The 21,695-nt window shown below is 22.7% G+C and overlaps 4 protein-coding genes across 4 annotated transcripts; 3 read left to right on the top strand and 1 right to left on the bottom strand.

The window, feature by feature from the left end:
- Positions 1–746: 746 nt before the first annotated feature.
- On the top strand, positions 747–2,682 carry LOC128951679 (XK-related protein 4-like). Its single transcript, XM_054296928.1, has 5 exons — positions 747–1,145; positions 1,214–1,599; positions 1,686–1,801; positions 1,872–2,273; positions 2,338–2,682. The coding sequence occupies exons 1-5, from the start codon at positions 763–765 to the stop codon at positions 2,587–2,589; spliced, it is 1,539 nt and encodes a 512-aa protein (XP_054152903.1). The 5' UTR covers positions 747–762; the 3' UTR covers positions 2,590–2,682.
- Positions 2,683–6,449: 3,767 nt separating this feature from the next.
- Positions 6,450–8,528, top strand: LOC128951670 (ubiquitin carboxyl-terminal hydrolase 14-like). The gene is made up of 7 exons (XM_054296918.1): positions 6,450–6,631; positions 6,695–6,873; positions 6,949–7,157; positions 7,217–7,611; positions 7,673–8,173; positions 8,225–8,299; positions 8,359–8,528. Exons 1-7 carry the CDS (start codon positions 6,616–6,618, stop codon positions 8,463–8,465), a joined length of 1,482 nt encoding a protein of 493 aa, XP_054152893.1. The 5' UTR covers positions 6,450–6,615; the 3' UTR covers positions 8,466–8,528.
- Positions 8,529–9,162: 634 nt separating this feature from the next.
- Positions 9,163–15,722, bottom strand: LOC128951667 (sodium-dependent proline transporter-like). The gene is made up of 20 exons (XM_054296915.1): positions 15,590–15,722; positions 14,562–14,739; positions 14,447–14,498; positions 12,753–12,778; positions 12,491–12,684; positions 12,290–12,403; positions 12,186–12,218; positions 12,119–12,129; positions 11,947–12,059; positions 11,799–11,846; positions 11,360–11,416; positions 11,245–11,294; positions 11,081–11,184; positions 10,946–10,991; positions 10,771–10,866; positions 10,598–10,699; positions 9,974–10,103; positions 9,675–9,916; positions 9,480–9,611; positions 9,163–9,415 (listed from the first exon to the last, which is right to left on the bottom strand). Exons 2-20 carry the CDS (start codon positions 14,734–14,736, stop codon positions 9,203–9,205), a joined length of 1,938 nt encoding a protein of 645 aa, XP_054152890.1. The 5' UTR covers positions 14,737–14,739; positions 15,590–15,722; the 3' UTR covers positions 9,163–9,202.
- Positions 15,723–19,241: 3,519 nt separating this feature from the next.
- LOC128966414 (uronyl 2-sulfotransferase-like) lies at positions 19,242–20,327 on the top strand (the record flags this gene model as incomplete). Its single annotated transcript, XM_054313264.1, has 4 exons — positions 19,242–19,391; positions 19,471–19,540; positions 19,625–19,791; positions 19,881–20,327. Coding segments are annotated over 4 exons (834 nt in total), but the record flags the coding sequence as incomplete, so codon positions are not given.
- Between the last annotated feature and the right edge of the window lie 1,368 nt (positions 20,328–21,695).

Genomic DNA, 21,695 nt, shown 5'->3' with positions numbered 1-21,695 from the left:
ATTACTTTTTAGCCAAAATGCTTAGCAATGCATGCATTAGTCAATTGTATGATTAATCTATAACATTATATTTAATTATAAATTGAAACATTGAATAATAATTGTAATTATTATTAATAACTAATGTTTTGTTAATTATATTTCAATTTTAACGTAAAATATGATTAAATTGTATTTTATATTAAACTTTTGTCACAACTATTTCAATGATTGTGTGAATAAATTTATAAATACTAGTGTTTACACTAATTATATAAAGTAAAGAAGCTGTCAATACATGTTTGGGTGTCGACATTGTTGATACAACACTAGTTTTACTGAACAATAATATGCTGTCCTATACAGTAGTATAGAGAGTGTCCTCCAAAACAAACCAACAATTGTTTTGTTATATTATTAATACATTTAACTAAACATTACTTTTTGATAATTGACTTATTATTTGATATATAATTATGAATTGATTTAAAATAAATTACAAGTTTATCATAATTTTTAATTTAATTTTATTTATTAACTAATATTATATATCAATTGAATTATTAGTATTTCATTTCTTTTTTATTAAATGTTTTCATTTGTTTCATAAAAATATTTTTATTTCAATTTTATTCATTTAATAAATTTAATAATCAATTAAATAAATGTTAATTATTGAGGAAATGAAATGTTTATTAAAAGTGAATTAATTTTAATGAATAGTTTATAATAATATAAATTAAAGTTTTAAATTGATTATCGACTTATATTTGCGATAAGACAATGGCCAACAATTCAAACGATGATATTAACAATATTAATGAAGTATCTCTTATTGTTAATACAAGAGGTACTCAATCTCAAGACCAGATAAGAGAAGAAGAGACGCCACTCGAGACCTGTGGTCTTAACCGGACGTATAGCCGAACATTGAGTCGCCAGAAGTCTCACGTCTATAGCGCCACTTCGCGACCGTCACTGATCTCACATCATATGATAACATATACCGATGACACGGATGAGGACCGGGTGGACGCACTTCCCGAACACATGACATTCACAATATTGGATGCGGTGGCCATCTTGTTCTCCATCGGCAGCTTTCTGTTGGATATCGGCACTGATATAGCTGTTGCCGCATATTATTATATCACTGATAATAATTGGTTTGTCTTTGTTTTAGTCAATAATATACTGTATGTTATTGTAATAAAATAGTTTATACAACACTCAGGTATTTCTATCTGACCCTAACGTTTGTCATATTACCTACACTTGTAATGACGGGAATATCATTGCGATGGTATGTCGTGGACTCAAGAGAAGAGGGATCACCAAAGATAACTCCTTTTCAATGGATTCTGAGAGTTATATTTTTGTTGCTTCAATTGGGACCAATTTTACGCTATTTTGATTCATTGATGTACGGACTGAAGTTCAGACAGGCGTCCAATTCAAAGGAAGCGAAGAAAAAGTACTTCCAATACATGGTTTACGAAGACACTGACGCAACAATGTTGAGGCTCTTCGAGTGTTTTATGGAAGCGGCGCCACAACTAGTTCTTCAACTTTATATTCTTATCAAGAATTTTAATACTTGGTATTATCTTTTCTGGATTAGTATGTATAAGACATCATAACTATATATATATTTATGAAATATTAATAAAATGTTATTTTTTGGTATTTGTTTTATTGGAAATTAGTCACAATATCAATAACTTCATGTTTAGCATCACTGGTATCAGTTTCGTGGTCATTGGTTTCATATCATCGTGCATTGCGTTTATCATTGCCTGATAAGGCCAATATGAAATGGACGGTATGTTTTAATAAAATTAATTTACCGGTAATTGGAAAAATGTTTTAAAGAGTTATTTGTCTTTTTTTAGGGACTCGCCATTCAATTTATTTGGCGATTCTTTATGGTTGCCTCTCGAGTGGTAACACTATCACTATTTGCCAGTCAATTCCGATTCTATATAAGTATAGTTTGTAGTATTCATTGGTTTCTTATGTTTTTATGGATTGTATCGATGCGAACATCATTTTGTAAGAATCGTATCGAAGAATTGGGATATAATGCTATTCTTGCATTTATATTCATATTTTGTTATTTTAATCCCGTGGATACACCAACTCGTCGACGATATATTTTATATTATTTGTTTATGTTTTGTGAAAATATTATAATATTAACTCTTTGGTATTTTAATTGTCCTGAAAGTGAAATTTATAAACCTTTAGGTTTTCCTGCATTTCTAATATCTTTTACACTCGGAATCGCATTTATGGTAATTATTAGTATTATATAAATTGATTCAAATATTATTACCGGTAATTAATTATGTTTTAAAGGTTGTTTATTATTTATGGTTTCATCCGAGTAAAATAATGAATTGTCGTAATAATGATGATAACAGTGAACGTCGGGAATCATCATTAAATCAGAAGATGAAACGCACACTACACGCAACTCAGGGTTTGTGGACAACTCAGGGTCGTCTCTTACATCCCAGACCAGCTGTTCCCACATCTTTTTCAGATTCAAAAATTAATAAGAAATTTACCAAAAATCTTAAAGATGATAATAATGGGTCTGTCGTATAGATATTTGTGACAAATTTCTTAAGTTATGTTATGACTGATATGACAATTGATTTGACGCTACAATATTTGTGAGATATTTTTTTAACTTATCTAATATTTTCAATAATTGTTTATCTAATTTATTTTATTTTTGAAAATATTTAAGTTTATTATTGAGATTAATATAAGTTTTTTGACATTTATATACACTATATTAATATGAATATACAGTATTTTAGACTCCAATATCTGTATTGCAAACTTGCAATACAAATACAAGTGCAACTCAATTAAAACAACTATCAAACATAACTCAATTATGATATACAGTAATGTATATAACATTTAATTTCATAATAATATTTATCCAAACAAGTAATCGGCAACTGAGTTATTGTAATAGTTATTATAACAATAGTTTACTAGAGTTAAAATTAAAACTAGATTTACCCACTATTACAACACACAATAAATTATCGAAAATAAATAAATGAAACACAAATTTAAAAAATAACTTGAATATATTGCAAGAGTTATTTTGAATATTTTGCAATTAAACTTTTTTATAAATTATTTTAAAAGTATTTTAAAATTAAACTTACCTATAATATTATTTATAATTTAGATTTACTATTTTTAATCTATATGATATATAGTAATAATACACTGTATGTTGCCTATTGCTTGTTATTTAGTAAAATATTTAAAAATATATTTGAAGTTACTGTTAGTTATAAGTTATTTGTTAGTTTTAATAATTGAGAAATTAATTAATCGATATTATATTAAATTAAATTTTTGTTTGATTTACTAGTCGTTTGAGTCAATAATACTATTCCTTAAAATTAAATGTGATTTTCAACCGAATCTTTACTGAATTTTCATATTTTATAAATATCTTTAAAGTTAATGATCTTTCAGTTTATATCATTATTTTTATCAATAATAACAATTTAAATATTATAAACTATTTTGACTGAATTTTTGCACCAAATTTTTAAAACCAAATAATATAATAAATTTACTTCAAATTGAAATAATCCGTCACTAATATTAAGTTATAAAGCCATCCAAAAATTTACATTTTTTCACATTAAATATAAAATTTATACACTTTTTAATATCATATGGCATATGTTATAATAAAAAAGATCTTAACGCACCTAAGATTTAAATAAATGATTATTTAATCATTAAAATATTATTTAGTATTTTTTTGAAAATTTTTTCGCCTTTCTACTTATTTAATTTAATTACTTAATTATGTAACTAATTGTTTAACTTTATAAAATTATTTAAATTTGAAATTAAGTTCAACTTTGTGAATTTTAAATATTAAAATATATTTATGCCAAAATATTTTACATAAAAATAAATTATTTTTGTAAATATATAATATATATATAAATTTAAGTTATTGCATGTATTATTATAATTAGGTATATACAAATTATGTACAAAATATTTATTTAAAAAATTAGTTGGTTGTATAATGTCATAATTTGTTATATTTATGTAATCATTAAATAATTATCATTAGTGTAACAATATTAATTTAGTAATTACAAGCAAATGTTAAGTTAAATAATAAAATATTTACAATTAATTTTAAAATTTGTAAATTGCAACATTGCAAATACTGTGTTGTATTAAAATGCATATTATATTAAAGATTTATTAAATTTTAATTGAAAACATTATTGGTTTTATTAGTATTATTACTAGCTTATACATATTTAAATTCATTATGTATGTATGTATGTATGTATGTATGTATGTATGTATGTATGTATGTATGTATGTATGTATGTATGTATGTATGTATGTATGTATGTATGTATGTATGTATGTATGTATGTATGTATGTATGTATGTATGTATGTATGTATGTATGTATGTATGTATGTATGTATGTATGTATGTATGTATGTATGTATGTATGTATGTATGTATGTATGTATGTATGTATGTATGTATGTATGTATGTATGTATGTATGTATGTATGTATGTATGTATGTATGTATGTATGTATGTATGTATGTATGTATGTATGTATGTATGTATGTATGTATGTATGTATGTATGTATGTATGTATGTATGTATGTATGTATGTATGTATGTATGTATGTATGTATGTATGTATGTATGTATGTATGTATGTATGTATGTATGTATGTATGTATGTATGTATGTATGTATGTATGTATGTATGTATGTATGTATGTATGTATGTATGTATGTATGTATGTATGTATGTATGTATGTATGTATGTATGTATGTATGTATGTATGTATGTATGTATGTATGTATGTATGTATGTATGTATGTATGTATGCGTTTATTTGTATTTAAAAATATGTTGATTTTATAATAATTATTGGATAATATAATAAAAATATTTATTTAACTAAGCTTTTATATCAATTAACGTGGACAAAATATAGGTCATAGTTTTGAATGTTAATATACAAATATGATAATGAATTTGAATTTAATGTAGAGTTTTATGAATATTTACGAATAAATCATTGAAACCAAGTTTTTATTTGATATAAAATTTAATGTATAGTATTAAATAAAAGACATTTATTATTGTCTATTATGAATATTTTATGTTTTAAGATTAGGTTAAAAAATTTTAATAGATATTGTACTGTACTGTACAGTATATAAACAATTATAAAACAATTATTAGACAAAATGTCTTTTATTTAATATCTTAAATTCTATAGCAAATAGAAACTTGGTTTCAATGTATGATTTATTTATTCTGTATTAGATATAGAATTTAGTGAATATAATTAATATACCAATAAATTTTAAATATATATAATTTTATTATATTTAGTGTTTGTTTTGAAATTTTCATATTTATATTAAATTTACTGTTTATCTATTTACAGTATTTACAGTATTTTTTTAAACACATTTCTAGACATTTTTCATTTAGTTTATTCTGGTATTAATACAATTCAATTGATGCTAATATTGTTTTTTGAGATAATGAACATCCCTGAGCTTACCTAACTGTGCCATAGTATGAGTAACTATAGAATGCATTATTGCAACTAATTATTAGAGCATTTATTTCACATATAACTTATATTTTTAGTGATTAAAGATATTAACAAAATAATTAGATATATAAGCAATTGATTGAAAACTGATTATTATGGCAAAAGTTTTAGTCACATAAACACATATAACAACATATTTTAAAAGGTAGTCACATATTATCAAATATAAGCACATATTTTGCAAATAACTATAATATAATGGAAAATAATAGTTAAAATACATTTTTCTTATGTTTATTTAGTATATGTATTATTGTTTTCAATATTTTAAAATAAATAACAAGCATTTTATTTTTATGTGTATTATACATTATTACTATTTCATAATTTCAGACAAATACTGTATCATAATATTTATGTTTTCTAAAATTCTACTAATTTCTAATGTCTACTAAAAGAAAATAAGATTTAAAGATTTATTTGTATTGATTTTAATTTATACTGAATTTAAAAGTTGTATAATTTTAATTTATGAGAATTTAAGTATTGATAAGAAAAAAAAATATTAATTTATCATTAATTGTAACACAATTTTTAAATTGTTATTAAATATAACCACATATTTTGACTATTTTAACAAAATATAATCACATATTTTCATGCTTTTAAGCAAATATTTCATTCAATAAAACACTAATTTTAGTCACATATATCTAAAGTTATTAATAATTATTTAGTTCTACCTTTAGGTCAATTGATTGATAGATTTATATGAAAAACCTCTCTCTCACTACTTTTAGCACATATTTTATAATCAAAAGGAGTATTAAATTTAAAAAGCTTTGTATTATTATTATAGTCATAGTGTTTGTGAATGGAGTAAATGGTTGGCATTTGAATGAATCAATGAATGAATGATTGAATGAATCGTCAAAACAGTGTTTAACTGACACTTAAATTAAGTGAATATTAGTTTAATTTTTGAGATAATTAACTAATTTGTTTGTTTGACATCACATTTGACACAATGCCTACATTTAAAGGTCTGTTTTTCATTAATTAATTGTTTGAAATGATATATCAATTGACATAATTGTTATGTTCAGTGAAAGTAAAGTGGAATAAAGAGGTCTATCAAGACATGGAGTTATGCACTGAAGAGCCGCCCGTTGTCTTCAAAGCGCAGTTGTTTGCATTGACCGGAGTTAACACTGACCGACAAAAGCTACTCTTTAAGGGTATGACTGTCAAGGATGACGACTGGAATAATCTTCAAATCAAAGATGTATGACTTATGATAATTATCACTGAATTGGATTTACGGTAATATWATAATTAGATATAATATATTGTTAAACAGGGAATCACTTTACTATTGATGGGCAGTAAAGAAGAGTTGCCAGAAGTGCCCAAAGAGCAGATAGTATTCATGGAAGACATGAATGATAACGAGTTGGCATCAGCTCTTCAATTGCCGGCCGGTCTCACAAATTTGGGTAATACTTGTTATATGAACGCAACGGTTCAGTGTCTGCGAACTGTTCCCGAACTCATTGAATGTCTTAAAAAGTAAGTTATGTTTTAATTATTTAAAGTATTAAAATAATTAATTAAATGTGATGTTATAGTTATTCCGGACGATTAACCATAACTGATGGATCATTAGATGCTTCACAAAGTTTGACAATAGCTTTACGCGATTTATACGAAGCAATGGACAAATCGTCTACAATCGCACCGTTAATATTGCTTCAAGTTTTGCATTTGGCGTTTCCTCGGTTCGCTGAAAAGGGAGAGAGTGGAGGTTTCATCCAACACGACGCCAACGAGTGCTGGACTGAACTGATCCGAATGATTCAACAAAGACTTAAAGTCAATTCTAGTTCAGTACAAACTCTCAATTTTATTGACCAATATTTTGGCGGTACTTTTGATGTTGAAATGAAATGTACTGAAACTGATAGCGAAGAACCGGTTCGTTCAACTGAAAACTTTTTGCAATTGAGTTGTTTTATATCAACAGGTATTGTCTAAAATGTATTTCTATTTACCGGTAATAATATTTTAATCAATTTTTATTAAAGACGTCAAATACTTACAATCGGGACTCAAGTTACGTCTTAAAGAGACAATAGAAAAGTTTTCGCCGACACTTAACAAGAACTCAAAGTACGAAAAGACCAGTAAATTAAGTCGATTGCCGGCATATTTGGCCATTCAGTTCGTTAGATTCTTCTACAAAGAACGGGGTTCTGTCAACGCTAAGATCCTTAAGGATATTAAATTTACGCTCAATTTAGATGTATTTGAATTGTGTACGACTTCACTACAGGATAAACTAATACCAATGAGACACAAGTTTAAGGAAATAGAAGACAAACAATTAGAAGAAACTCGAAATAAAACTAATAAACAAAAGAAAGAAAAAGAAGACGAAACAAAAGCAAAATACAAACATAAATACTCTTTTGATGACGACATCGGCTCCAATAACAGTGGATTTTATGATTTACAGGCAGTGCTGACACATAAGGGCCGATCCAGTTCTAGTGGTCATTATGTCGGTTGGATTAGAAGAAAGCCGGGTATAACTTCATAGTATTTTAAGAGTTATTATATATTTTTGATTTTTTTAGATGAATGGTTTAAATGTGATGACGATGTGGTCACTCTCGTCAACTCCGATGAGATACTGAAGCTTTCGGGCGGTGGTATGTGTTTGTATAGAATTGTAATATTTGTTTATTTAATATACAAATTGATTTATTAGGTGATTGGCACAGCGCTTATGTTCTTCTATATGGACCACGAATTTTGTTAACCGATGAACCTCTTAACCCGACAGACATACAAACTGTTCAAACGTCTCAGCAATAGATTTATGAAACATTTTTAATGTAATTCTATTAAAATATAGTATATTTTTATTTTAATAGAATTAATATTTTTATTGTTTTTCCAATTGTTTTTTTTGGTGGGTTTGCAAATACTTTTCGATATTATTATTGCATCAAAACTATTATATAAGCATTATATGCATTCAATTCATTAGATTTATAATTTGTATTACAAATTACAATAAGATATTAATTTAATATATTAACCGGTAATACAAATGTTTTTACTTTTACTTTTGATACATTCAATAACAATATGAAAAATGGACCCATGAAAGTAATAAAAACATTGTATTAATATTTTCAATTTAATAACAATTTTCAAATAAAATTTTTAAAATCTAAAAGTTTTTAGTTCAATAATTTAATAACTAGTAAACGATTTGTGCATTTAAGCAAAGATTTGAAAAAAGTAATAATCGGACATTTATTACAAACATTTACGACTTCTTTATTATAAATACCTCGTTATGTATACTGTTGTACACACTTTACAGTAATAATATTTGACAAACCTTTTCAAAATTTAACATTTATTATAATAATCAATTAGTTGTAAGTTTTATATTACATAAAATAGTTTTATTTAAATGCAATATATTGTGCTTAGATTGTGCTTAACATTAGTAAAAATTACACAACAAATGATAAAGAAAATAACTTATTAAATGCAGTATAAATGAATTAAAATTGTTTTTATAATTAAAAACCAATAATTTAAGGTATGTCCGGAATAAATGCTGGATTATCGGCACTGTTTGTCCTTTTAGTTATATTTTGACATTTCATCAAAACTGCCGGTTCTTTATTTAAATTTGACGTTTGATATCCAATGGACAGACAGTTTGTATATTTAGTTCTCCACTCATGTCTTAGTGCCAAATCTCTGGGACCCCAATCTTCAGTGTCTATACGCGATAATTCAATTTTCTAGAAATATATTTTTATTTTAATTATAGTTTTAATAATAGTTAAAATCAATTTTATGCTATACTTCTTTAAGCGTTTGTCCTTTATTTTGTGAATATATTGCATAAATAGCCCAAATGGGTACCTGTAGTATAATAACGAGTGTCAGACATATGCCCATAGCGTCAGCCCAATCGGGATAATCATATTCACCATACTATTAAAATTATTGAAATACAAAAGTAGTAATAGTAATTGAGTATAAAAATATTAAATATACCTTTAATGGTTTAAAATTGATTAGTGAATAGATAAAAATAAGGGCCAATATTATTGGTGAAGTATATTTCCAAGTAATTTTCCAATAGAGTCCCAATTGCTTTCCTAACATAAAATCTATATCAAAAGCAAACCTATCGAAGCCATAGATCCACATGAGAGCTACACATTCAGAAACAGCTATAAAAACAAGTGGTAGACTTCCTCCATAGTTATCCATCACATCAAATATGTATTGTCCTCCTAATATATACATAACATTTTTTATTAAAATAACAATTTATTGCATAACAAACAAACCTCTTGTAACACAAGGAAGTCCTAAAATAAAGCAAACAATTCCCGTTACGACACAAAACTTTAGTTTATGTTTTCTTAGAAACGGTATTTCATCCGAAAGACTGGTCAAAACATTCTCCATGAGTGCAAACTATTGAATACATTTTAAAATCTTTGAAAATGTCTAATTAATTAGTCAACACAACAATCATCTATAATACTGTTTATAAATTAATAAACTAATTGTTTTATAAAATAAAATATAAAAATTACTCTATAATAAAAAAGCATTATAAAAATATTTAATTTTAAATTTCTACAAGTTTTGAGTTAAGATAATCTACTATATACTGAAATATTTTTTTGTATTATATATTACTTTATTATTTAAAAACGTTAAAATTTTAATTTAATATATGTTGTGTTTAATATATACTGTAAATCTATAAAAATATATATTGTAGATAAAATATAGAAATCGTAAATATTTTTAACACTTTTCTATAAATTATAGACAATAATAATCTTTCAAAAATCATTGATATTTAAAAAAGTTGTGTTATTTACTTCTCTATTTGATTATTATACTGTATATATCATACTACTATATATTATACTATCTATATGTTAACTTTGATTAATTACCTCAGAATCGAGTCCTAATGTAAATAACATAAAGAAAAATAAAACGGACCAAACTTGAGGGAATGGTAGTCGAGTTAGAGCTTCTGGATATGTGACAAACGCCTGCAATCATATTAAGGTATTTATAAATAATACTGTAATTTGTCAAATGATTGATAAAATAATTGAAATACCAGTCCCGGACCACTTTTAACCACATCTGTTACTTTAACGTCTGGTCCCAAATCATTAGCCATAGCACCCAATACTGAAAATATTACTAATCCTGACTTAAAGACAAAATATTTTAATATAAGTTAATATTGAGTTTTAAATCATTAATTTGATAAATATTTTTGAAATTCTTACTATAATTGAAGTAATTGTATCCAAAATACTAACAATCATAGCGTCACTTTAAAATAATAAAAATTAATTCATTATTATATATATATACTGTATATTAAATAATTTAAGTTAAAAAATATAACAATAATATATTACTGAAATATATTGTGACGAAAATCATTATAACTACTAAACATAATGAGTCCGCCCATCGCAACACTTAAACTGAAAAACATCTGACCGGCCGCTGCCTGCCATACCTTACAAAACATTCAATTTAATAACATATTATTAATTTTATTTAAATATTAATATTTTACTTTAATTTCAAGAAGTTTGCCCCAATCAGGTACTATAAAATATTTTATTCCTATTATAAAAAGATTTTATATTAAAAAAGATTAAAATAATATATTTTTAATTTAGTAGACATACCCTCCCACGCACCCGTTTGAGTTATTCCGGCAATTAATAGTGAAATTAAAATGACATCTAATATATTACATTTATATATTACAACACAAAAAATAATATATACAGTTATTAATTATATAAAAATAGCATATCAAAATTTAAACCTTAATTTAATTTTAATTATAATAATAAATGAATACTTAATATTTGAATAATATTTTGAATAAATAAGAGTACTATCGTAAAGATTAGTTTAATTTTATCTAAATTTCTTATTATTTATTTATAAATTAAGATTTAAATTATTTACTTTTAATATAGTTTTTTAAATTAACGTTTTATTGTTATTCAGATTGATTAATTTAGACAAATTATATTCAAATTGATAAAATATTTATAAAAAAAACTAAAGTTAGTATATGTTAGGACTGTACAGTAAATACTGTATAACATGACATACATGGAAAAGTGGCCGCAAAATATACAACTTTCCCACTTGTTTTTACTCCTATAAATAAAATAAAATAAAGTTAATAGAAATATGGTTAATAAAATGTATAATAAGTGATGCAGCAGTTGCAAAAAAACTACAGAAAATCAAACCAAACCTTTTAATAAGCAAAGGATGACAATAACCCAACTAATAGCCAAACAAAGAGCTAAATCCCATTTCACACCATTTAACTGATCAATTCCTGGCGACAAATCCAATACTTTTCGTCTAATATAAAGTATTTTTAAATCAGTTTATAATAGATTTTTATTTTGTATGAAACTTACTCCCAAAAAACCTTAAATGAAATGAAATTAATTAATTTGTAATATTTTATAATAAATCTAAAAATACCTGACTTGAAGATACTCCTTCTAAAATTGTAGTCTAAAATATAATATACAATATATTTATACAAATATTATTTAAATATATTGTCAATATTTTATTTTTAATACATTTTTTGATCTAACGGTGCAATTTGTGCCGTTAGCCCACTCAGGATCACATCTTTGCCACGGAAGCTCTGATTGAAATGAATGTGCGATGAAATAAAGTGTATATGACATCACCTAAATGTAATCAATTGGATCAATATATAATTAAATGTTAATAAATAATTAAAAATATTATGAGAAACATTATGTCACACCACTTACCACATTATAATAAATACAAACAACTAACGACACAGCTATCATAGCAGATCCTATACCTTTGGCTATAGGAGTGCACTTCCATATAGATAATGGACCGGTACCACCAAATTGACCAAATGCTAACTCCATAAAATACATGGGTTTGCCGGCTAATGTTAGCATTATCAGGTATGGTATGAGAAATGCTCCGCCACCTAATCATATATTCATTGATCATAATTTTTACAACAATTTTATAATAATTAGACTTAACATTTATTACCATTTTCATATGCCAAATATGGAAACCTTTATAAAATATTTTTAAGTAACTTTAATTAAAATTATATGATAAATATAAATATTTAAAAATTATATTTGAAGTAACATATCTGAGCCATCAATATTTAAAAATAATTTTGTACTAACATGTTGTAACACTACTAATAAATTCTGTATTAATTATATAATATAAAATCATAGACAAAACGTTTTGAAATAATCAAAGTTAATAATATGGGATTACATTAGATTCAAATAATTTTTTCAAAAACAGTATTTAATTACCACTGATATTATATATTCATTTTTTATATATTAGAAAACAAAACTAAGAATAGATTTTATAGTATTTGTAGTTAACTAATATATATGAAATTTTTTAAAACTATAATATTATGGTTCAATAATAATTTTAGTGTATTACAAATTGTAATTTACAATATACATAAATATATCAATAAAATCAGGGTTAGGGATGGGGGTGGGTTAAAATCGACTTTCCCCCTGAGACCAAGATTTTGGAGATTTTGAAAAATTGTCGCCCCTAAAATTTCTGTGCCGAAATTTTTTAATATTAAAATTTTAATAAATATTTGTTAATTACAATTTTTATGTTTTTCTATATTATTTACATCAAATTATTATGTAAAATAGTTAAAAATTTAATTAAAATTAAGTTAGTTTAGTTAAATAAAGAAAAATTAATCTAAATATAACATAATTTTAATTAAAATATGTAAATTAAATTTTAAGAAATGAACTATATGTTTAAAAAACGTATTGGAAAATTTATAGAATATTATTTTTATATATTTAATATAAATTTATTTTTCATCTTAATATTATAACTTAATTGAGTTGAGTTATTAGATAAAAATAAGTTTAAATAATTAAATTTATTAATTTAAATTCTATTATTTATATTTTATTAAAAATTTATCTTAAAAGTTAAAAAGGAATATTTGTTTAAAATGATTAATTTTGTTTCAATTAGTATGTATTCAAAATAATAATAATAATAATAATAATAATAATAATGGAAATACTATATTAATTAGTGTACTTTTTAATAATTTCTAAATTTTTCATTATTAATGCTAAAATAGTTTTTTATTTTTAATATTTAAGTTAAATTTAAATAAATTCATAATTTTTAGAAAATTTGCCGAAAATAAGGGAATTTATTTGGAATATCTTCATATTTTGCTGGGAATTTCCTCCCATTTACATTTGAATTTTCGGGAACTTTGGGAATTTTCTCACGATTTTCAAATTAAAAGAAAATCCCTTTTAAAAATGCAATAAAAGTCTATACCCCTCCAGTACCCCCCCCCTAGACCAAAAATTGCTTAACCCTGTAATAAAATACAAATTATATAAAAATACCAAAAACATATTTTTTAATATAAACTTTCATTTTGTCCTAAATTAAAAAAATATTTTGACTAATTCTAAATATGATACATAAAATATAATATAGATTTGTTCTTAAATTACATATTCATTATAAACATTTATTAAATCTATTACAATCCCTAATTATTGATTAGTATGATTAACATCTAAACTATTTTATCGTTGGGTTTTTATATAAATTTATATTATATTATACTATACTATACTATACTATATTAGTTTATTAATATAAAATGATAGATCAAATAAAATGTTTAAATTAAATGATTGAATGAATACCTCCAAACATTTCCAATTCCAACACTAAGCCCAACACAACTCAATAGAAATTCTTAAAAAATTGTTAAAAAATTATTAAAATATGAATTAATTTTTATAAATTCTCAAAACAGACCCCATTTGTTACCCCAACCTCCTCTTGACTTTACACTTGTTGTTGATTCACGTCTTACTTCAATCTTTCGTATGGAAGCTCTGGATCGTCGATTTGGATCAGTTGTACTCCTTTGAAATGGTGATCCATTTGACACATTATTATCGTCACTGTTTGTCATATCTTTTCCATTCATTAACTTTTATAATCATAAATTAATTTTATAGTAAGTTTTAAAATTTATATAAATAAAAATATATTTTACAGTTTATATAAAATACTTATCAAAGCTTTCACAATTAAAAGCTAAGAAAAATTGTTAGTTTTATATAAATATTATTTATAATTATATCTTGAATTATAAATATTCAGTGAAACGTATCGGCACTGAAAAGTTTATATCAAACGTGAGTTTCTGTGAATTTTATTCTTACAATTTTATAACAAATATTTTGTAATAAAAATCATTTTTTACTAATTTTAAATATTTATGTTGCAATTTATTGTTTTTGAACTGTTTAATATGTTTGTCAAATATATACCAAAATCACTGACAAATTTTTTGTTGAATAATGAATTTTTGTCATATGTATATAGATTTATATTATAGTATAAATCTGAGTAAATATTAGACTTTCATAAAAATATTAACAAAAAATAATTTATATAAAATGACACTATAAATGATTTATGATTAATAGTATAATTGTAAAAAATATCACTGATTAATTTTAATTACTATAATTTACAAAAAGATATTTTACTTTAATAACTTTTTAAATAGTTTAAATAGTTTAAAGTGTATTATATTGTTTTATATACAATATACAGTAGTATTATGTACAATAATAAGTATATTTTAATAGTTAATAATTTATATAACTATATGTCACACAAAATAAATTTATTTCAATATGAATAATAAAATATAATATATTAAAAATAACACAAAAAAGTATTTTATTATATGATTATAATAAATTTATAAATAGATATAAATAAATAAATATATATATAATATACATAACTGAGAAAACATTGATACATACATTACCTTATGTTCTACTTTCCGGTCCAAATGAATCAATGCTCTAAATTCAGCTCTGGTTTGACTTTATTTTTTTTTTATCAAAACATAAAATTTTCAATTTTCACACAAACTGTTAGTAAACTTAAATATTATTATAAACAAAAATATTAAATGAATAAAATTTTTGTGAAAATTGAATTTTTGAGCCTTTAGGCAGTTTCGGTGAATTTGTTCTTATTTTAAAAATAAATATTAAAATTTATTTGAATGTCACTAAAAACGAGTTAAATAAAGAAATAATATTAAATAAAGTTAAGGTCACACCTAAGCTATAGACCGACTACTGGTTCAGAGAATAGCAATCAATTATTTATTATTTGCACAAAATTATACAATTGGATAATAATTATATAAAATGACACAAAACTTAATCAAGACTTGACTCCTCCACTGAGGGTTGGATAAAGAGGTGTCTATCATAACAACGAATCAATTTTTAGTTATTATGAAATCGCAAGTAATATTAAATTATTATTTAATAACACAATAGTATTATTTATTTAAATAATAAAAGCGTTATATTTATCATTAAACCGGATATGTTTTATATGATTTTTTTGGCTTTAATATTGAAATTATTAATTTTTAAAATATTGTTCAATTAGTTGATAACTGTATTGTCAACGCAATTGTCTCTTTCAATAATACAAAAATTATAACATAACAGTATAGAAAGTTATAATAAAGTTTTAAAAATATTGAATCACTTTTGTATTAATTATTGATATTATTATTATAAAACTAATATTTTTAATCTATTTATTATAATAAAATGATAAAAAATTAGAACAATATTATTAAATTCTATTTTTTATCTATAATTTAAAAAGTGAAATACATTTAAATATAATATTATATGTTTCAATGATTTGTATGATAATACAGTATAATTAAATGTTTAATGAGTCAATTTACAAGACATGTGCCTAAATGAGTGATTTTTGTGTTATATTGAATTTACTAATTGTGCAAATAATTTTAAGTAAATACAATCGTTATGTATAACAATTAAATATTACTTAAATAGACTTCACTTTCAAATTACATAAAAATATTATCTCCAAATCAACGCTTCAATGATTGCTAATAATTGTTGAAAACACAGATCTCAATATAAATGACAATAATATAATATATTATATTTCTTAAAATATATCAAACTATCCATATATACCAATAAAAAATAATTTAAATATTTTTCCACGGAATATCCAACTAATTATAATTTAACCTTGATAATAACCAGTTAATTATATATAACCTTAAAATTTACTAAACTTAGATCAATCATAAAAGTAATAATTAATTAATCAAAAATAAAAACAAAAACAATATTGTTCACAATGTACTACACATCTTATATACATTATATACAGTACTATATGTATAAACAGTGTGAATAGTGTTGAAATCGGTTCGGTTTTAATTAATTTGCAATTAAAACAATAAAACACTTTATAAATAATTATTAAATCAACGAATTACTTACGAAAACTTTAATTAAAATATATCAAATATTTACAAATAATTATCACTTGTAATTGATAATAATAGTTAATAAACGAATAAATTTAATTATTAAAAGTGATTTTAGAAGATTCTAAAACTTTAAATAATTAATTAATGTTATGTTTGTAGCAGGGTTAAGTAAGGGGGGGGTAGGGGGGGGTAAGGCCAAAATACCCCCCTAAGATCGAGAAATTGGGATTTTACCCCCCAGACTTTTTGACCAAATTGGAAAAATTGTCGCTTAAAAACGAAGAGAAATGACCCCCCTAGAAATGAACTTTATATAAATTTTAATTTTAGTTGAAACTATTTTAGTAAGTGTCTATGTTTTTAATATTTATAAAAATCTAATTATTGATTAAAAATAGTTAAAATAACGTTAAAACTCATCAAAAAATAACATTATTTTAATTAAAATAAACTAAAAAATTAAAAATTACCTATTTGTTGAAAAGAGTAATCATATTACAATTTAAATATAAGTTTAAGATAGTTTAAGAAGTTAATAAAACAATAAATACTTATATTATAAGTTTTTTTATTAATAATTTTAATTTTGTACTTAATGTAATTAAACTTTAACGAAATTTGAGTTAAATAAGTAGTATTCAGTCAGTATTTGTATAAAAATAACATTTAAAAAATAAAAATATATAACAAACTATAAACATTAAGTATTATTTAAAAAATTAATTATGTTAAAAGTTAAAAATTATTAAAATACTAAAAATAACTCATAGTGTATCATTAATGCTTTTATCAACTATTTTTAAATCTTAAATAATTATTTAATTTTGTTAAAATTGTTTTTGTTAATTTTTAAGTTTTTTTATATTTTTGGAAATTTTACCTATTTTCCCGGGAATTTATACGGGAACTTATGGGAATTTTATTGAATTTACATGGGAATATTCGGGAACTTAAGGAATTTTTAGGGAATTTTCTCTTGACCCCCCCCCCTTGATTTTGGATTTTTGAAAAAATTGCCGTTTAAAAATGCAATAAAAATCTTACCCCACCCAATATCCTCCCCAAGATTTTTCGAGAATTTTGTAAATTTTACCCCGGTCTACCCCCCCCCTAAAATCCAAAACCTTGCTTAACCCTGGTTTGTAGATACTAATGATTTACATAAAATATATTATTATATATTGCAAAATTTATGAAAATAATATTGTAGAAAAATATAAAATACTACAAATAAATCATTTACTCAATTAATTTTTAAACTATTGTTTAGTTCGTTATAAATCTATAGTAAGGTATAACAGAATTTCCAATCAAATATTATTTAATGACTTAAGATATTTAGTTAAACATTATGTGAGATGAAAGCCTACATATAATATGTATTGAAAGAACATTCAACTCAAATATAAAAAACATTTGAAGAATTTTAGTCCAATGAAGGCGTTTTCAAAATATTTACAAAGAGTTAAAATGCTATAATTGATGACATATTTTCTAGAAATAGTGTATATTAAAAATAATATCAAACTAATAATCAATTATAGATATTTTTGGTTTATATGACTCCATATTTCAATTATTTTGTAGAATACTATAAAATTACTTTAAAATTTGTTCAAATTCATATCATCATATTTGTTGTTATATTTTTAATTTAAGTAACTATTCAAGCATTAATTTATAAAATAAAACATTGTTTTAGATCTTATGTAAGTATTGTTTAATAATTTTTTAATTAAAATTTTACTAAAATTTATCACATTAATATTTATAGGAACTATTTTAAAAATCTGAATGTAAATTATAAATACAAAAAATATCGCATAATCTTTAGGTAAGTATAAACCAATTTTTGATATATAAAAGTATTCATTATTCTAATATATAATAAACTATAATATAATAGCAACTCTATTCTATACCGTAAATATGTATCAAACCATTGTTTTATTTTTTGTTATAATTTCAGAATATTATTTTTATCATTGGTTTCATCTATATTATATGGTCTATTGTATACATGTTTATATAAAAATTTTTTAATCACTTCCAGTATTGCAAATAAATCGACAATTGACTATAAATATATAAATATTATAGATAAAAATGATAATAAATTTAAAAATATTACTTTTGATATATCAAAGCTTATATACAATAGAGTTCCCAAATGTGGAAGCACTACATTAATAACACTATTAGAAAACTTATCGAAATTAAATCATTTTAAACATTATAATTCAAAAATATATAATAAACGTTTACTTAATTTCAAACAACAGGTATATAAAATAAGTTTTTTTAAATTAAAATATTTAATTATTTACTACTAAAAAATTTGTTTACTTATATCTATATCAGAAAATATTTATTAATGAATTAATGCAATATTCAGCTCCTTTTTCATATGACAGACACATCTACTTTATAAGTAAGTTATAAAATTAAATTATTAATTTTAATACATTATAAATTTTATTTATAAACTTAATTAATTAAAATTTAATGTTTTTAGATTTTGAATTATATAATGTATCAAATATTCCCATTTATATTAATATAATACGAGAACCCGTAGAAAGAGTTATATCGAGTTATTATTATAGAAGATTTGTTGCATTAAAATCAATGACAAACAATTTGACGGACAAAAGCAAACCAAGCGATTACTGGTTTAATAAAGTAAATGTAATTTTATTAATGTTATAATTATTGATTTGTAATTTTAAAATCAATTTTTATTTTATTTTTATTAAAAAAATATAATTCAGAGCTTTGAAAAATGTGTGTTCAATAAAGACTCTGAATGTGATATCAATGCTAACAATTCATTCATAATGTCTTTATTGCCATATTTTTGTGGACAACACCGCAAATGTTTGGATGTCAACAGTAAGTGGGCTCTGGAGGCGGCAAAACATAACATTGAAAAACATTATAAAGTGGTCGGAATATTGGAGTACTTTAATGTAACATTAAAAGTATTACAACACATAATACCACAATTTTTTGAAGGTGTCCTAAACTCGTATTACAATAATGATAACAATAAAATTCATAAAAATAAAAATATACAAAAACAACAAATAAGTCATCAAATTAAGAGCTATCTAAAAGCTAATCTCAGCAATGATTATGAACTCTACGAGTTTGCAGTCCAAAGATTGTTCAAACAATACAAATATATTTTGCAAGAATCTAATCGTACATTATTTTAATACCAATAGTTTTTAATTAATTAATTAATTAAAATTAAGTAATATTTTAAAAAATTTCCTAATAGTCGATGAATTCAACATTTCAAGGATATTGGGAAAAAATTGTCCTAATTTAGGTTTATATGACCATGTAATTCATATAATAAATGTAATTCATATAACATAATCACATTATATTTTAAAACAATAAACATTAAAACAAAAAAAACACATTTTAAATTTAAACTTTATTTTTAATATCAATATAAATAATAAAAAGAGTTAAGATTAAAAGCAATAAAATATTTAATGATTTTTTTGTCAAAACGACTTCATTAAATCAACGATTATATTAAATATTATAAGATTTTAATATGAATTATTTGCCTCTAAAAACTAATCGATATAAAAAATAATAATCTATTTATATAATTTATTTTCCCTTTAATTTAATGTAAAATAATTAATACTTCATATGATCTCATCAAACAAACAAAAAATCAAAAATAACCTTGAACATAATTCTTATTAACTCAAACTATAAAATTGTATTCAAATTTTCAATTCAAAAAAGTCTTTAAATCATATTTTTGTACATTTACTTGATTTTTAATTTAAAGATACTAAAAATACATTATATTATTGTTTTATTTATTATACTTTAAAAATACTAAACATTTTTTCTGTTTTTATTAAACAGTATTTATATAAAATTGAATATTTAATTAGAAGTGTCAATAAAAGTTCAATAAATTTAACTGTAAACAAAAATCATAAAAAACAATTTCATATTCAAAATACTTTATAATATTAGTACAGTATATATATGGAGTTAAATTAATATATATATATATATAATTTTATATATCAATATATAATAACCAGAGACCTCAAAATATGTGGTCGATATTTCAAAAATATTTAATAAAATATGTGTTTAAAATGATCAAAATATGTGGAAATGTGTAATTTTTTAAAAATTCAATTATAATTGCACCAAATTTGTACATATTTTATTAGTATATTATTACTAATTAATTTTGAGACACTATTTGTCTTAAAATTACTATAATATAGTATTGTATATAAAATTAATTTTATTATATTAATATACAGTATAAAAAAGTATATACAGTATGTTTCATCATATAATTCATTTCATTTTAATGACATACTGTTTGAATTAATCTTAAGTCTTGTTTATAAACATTTTTTCTAATATTTTCAAATTTAATAATATTGTATAAAAATTGCTAACTTAAAAATTATATATTTTTGTAAAATTATAAAATTTTTATTGAAAAATTGTGTAATATGTGGATTCAAAATATGTGAAAATAGGTTTTGAAAATTTGTCCAAAGAATCCTTATTATATGATTCGGATAGAT

Source organism: Oppia nitens, unplaced genomic scaffold, assembly GCF_028296485.1.
Source record: "Oppia nitens isolate AA-2021 unplaced genomic scaffold, nextdenovo-longstitch-racon4-pilon3 scaffold1_pilon_pilon_pilon, whole genome shotgun sequence".
In the NCBI taxonomy this organism is placed as follows: Eukaryota; Metazoa; Arthropoda; class Arachnida; order Sarcoptiformes; family Oppiidae; genus Oppia; species Oppia nitens.
The sequence above is the reverse complement of the archived record's forward strand: the minus strand, read 5'-3'. Positions and strand labels throughout refer to the sequence as shown.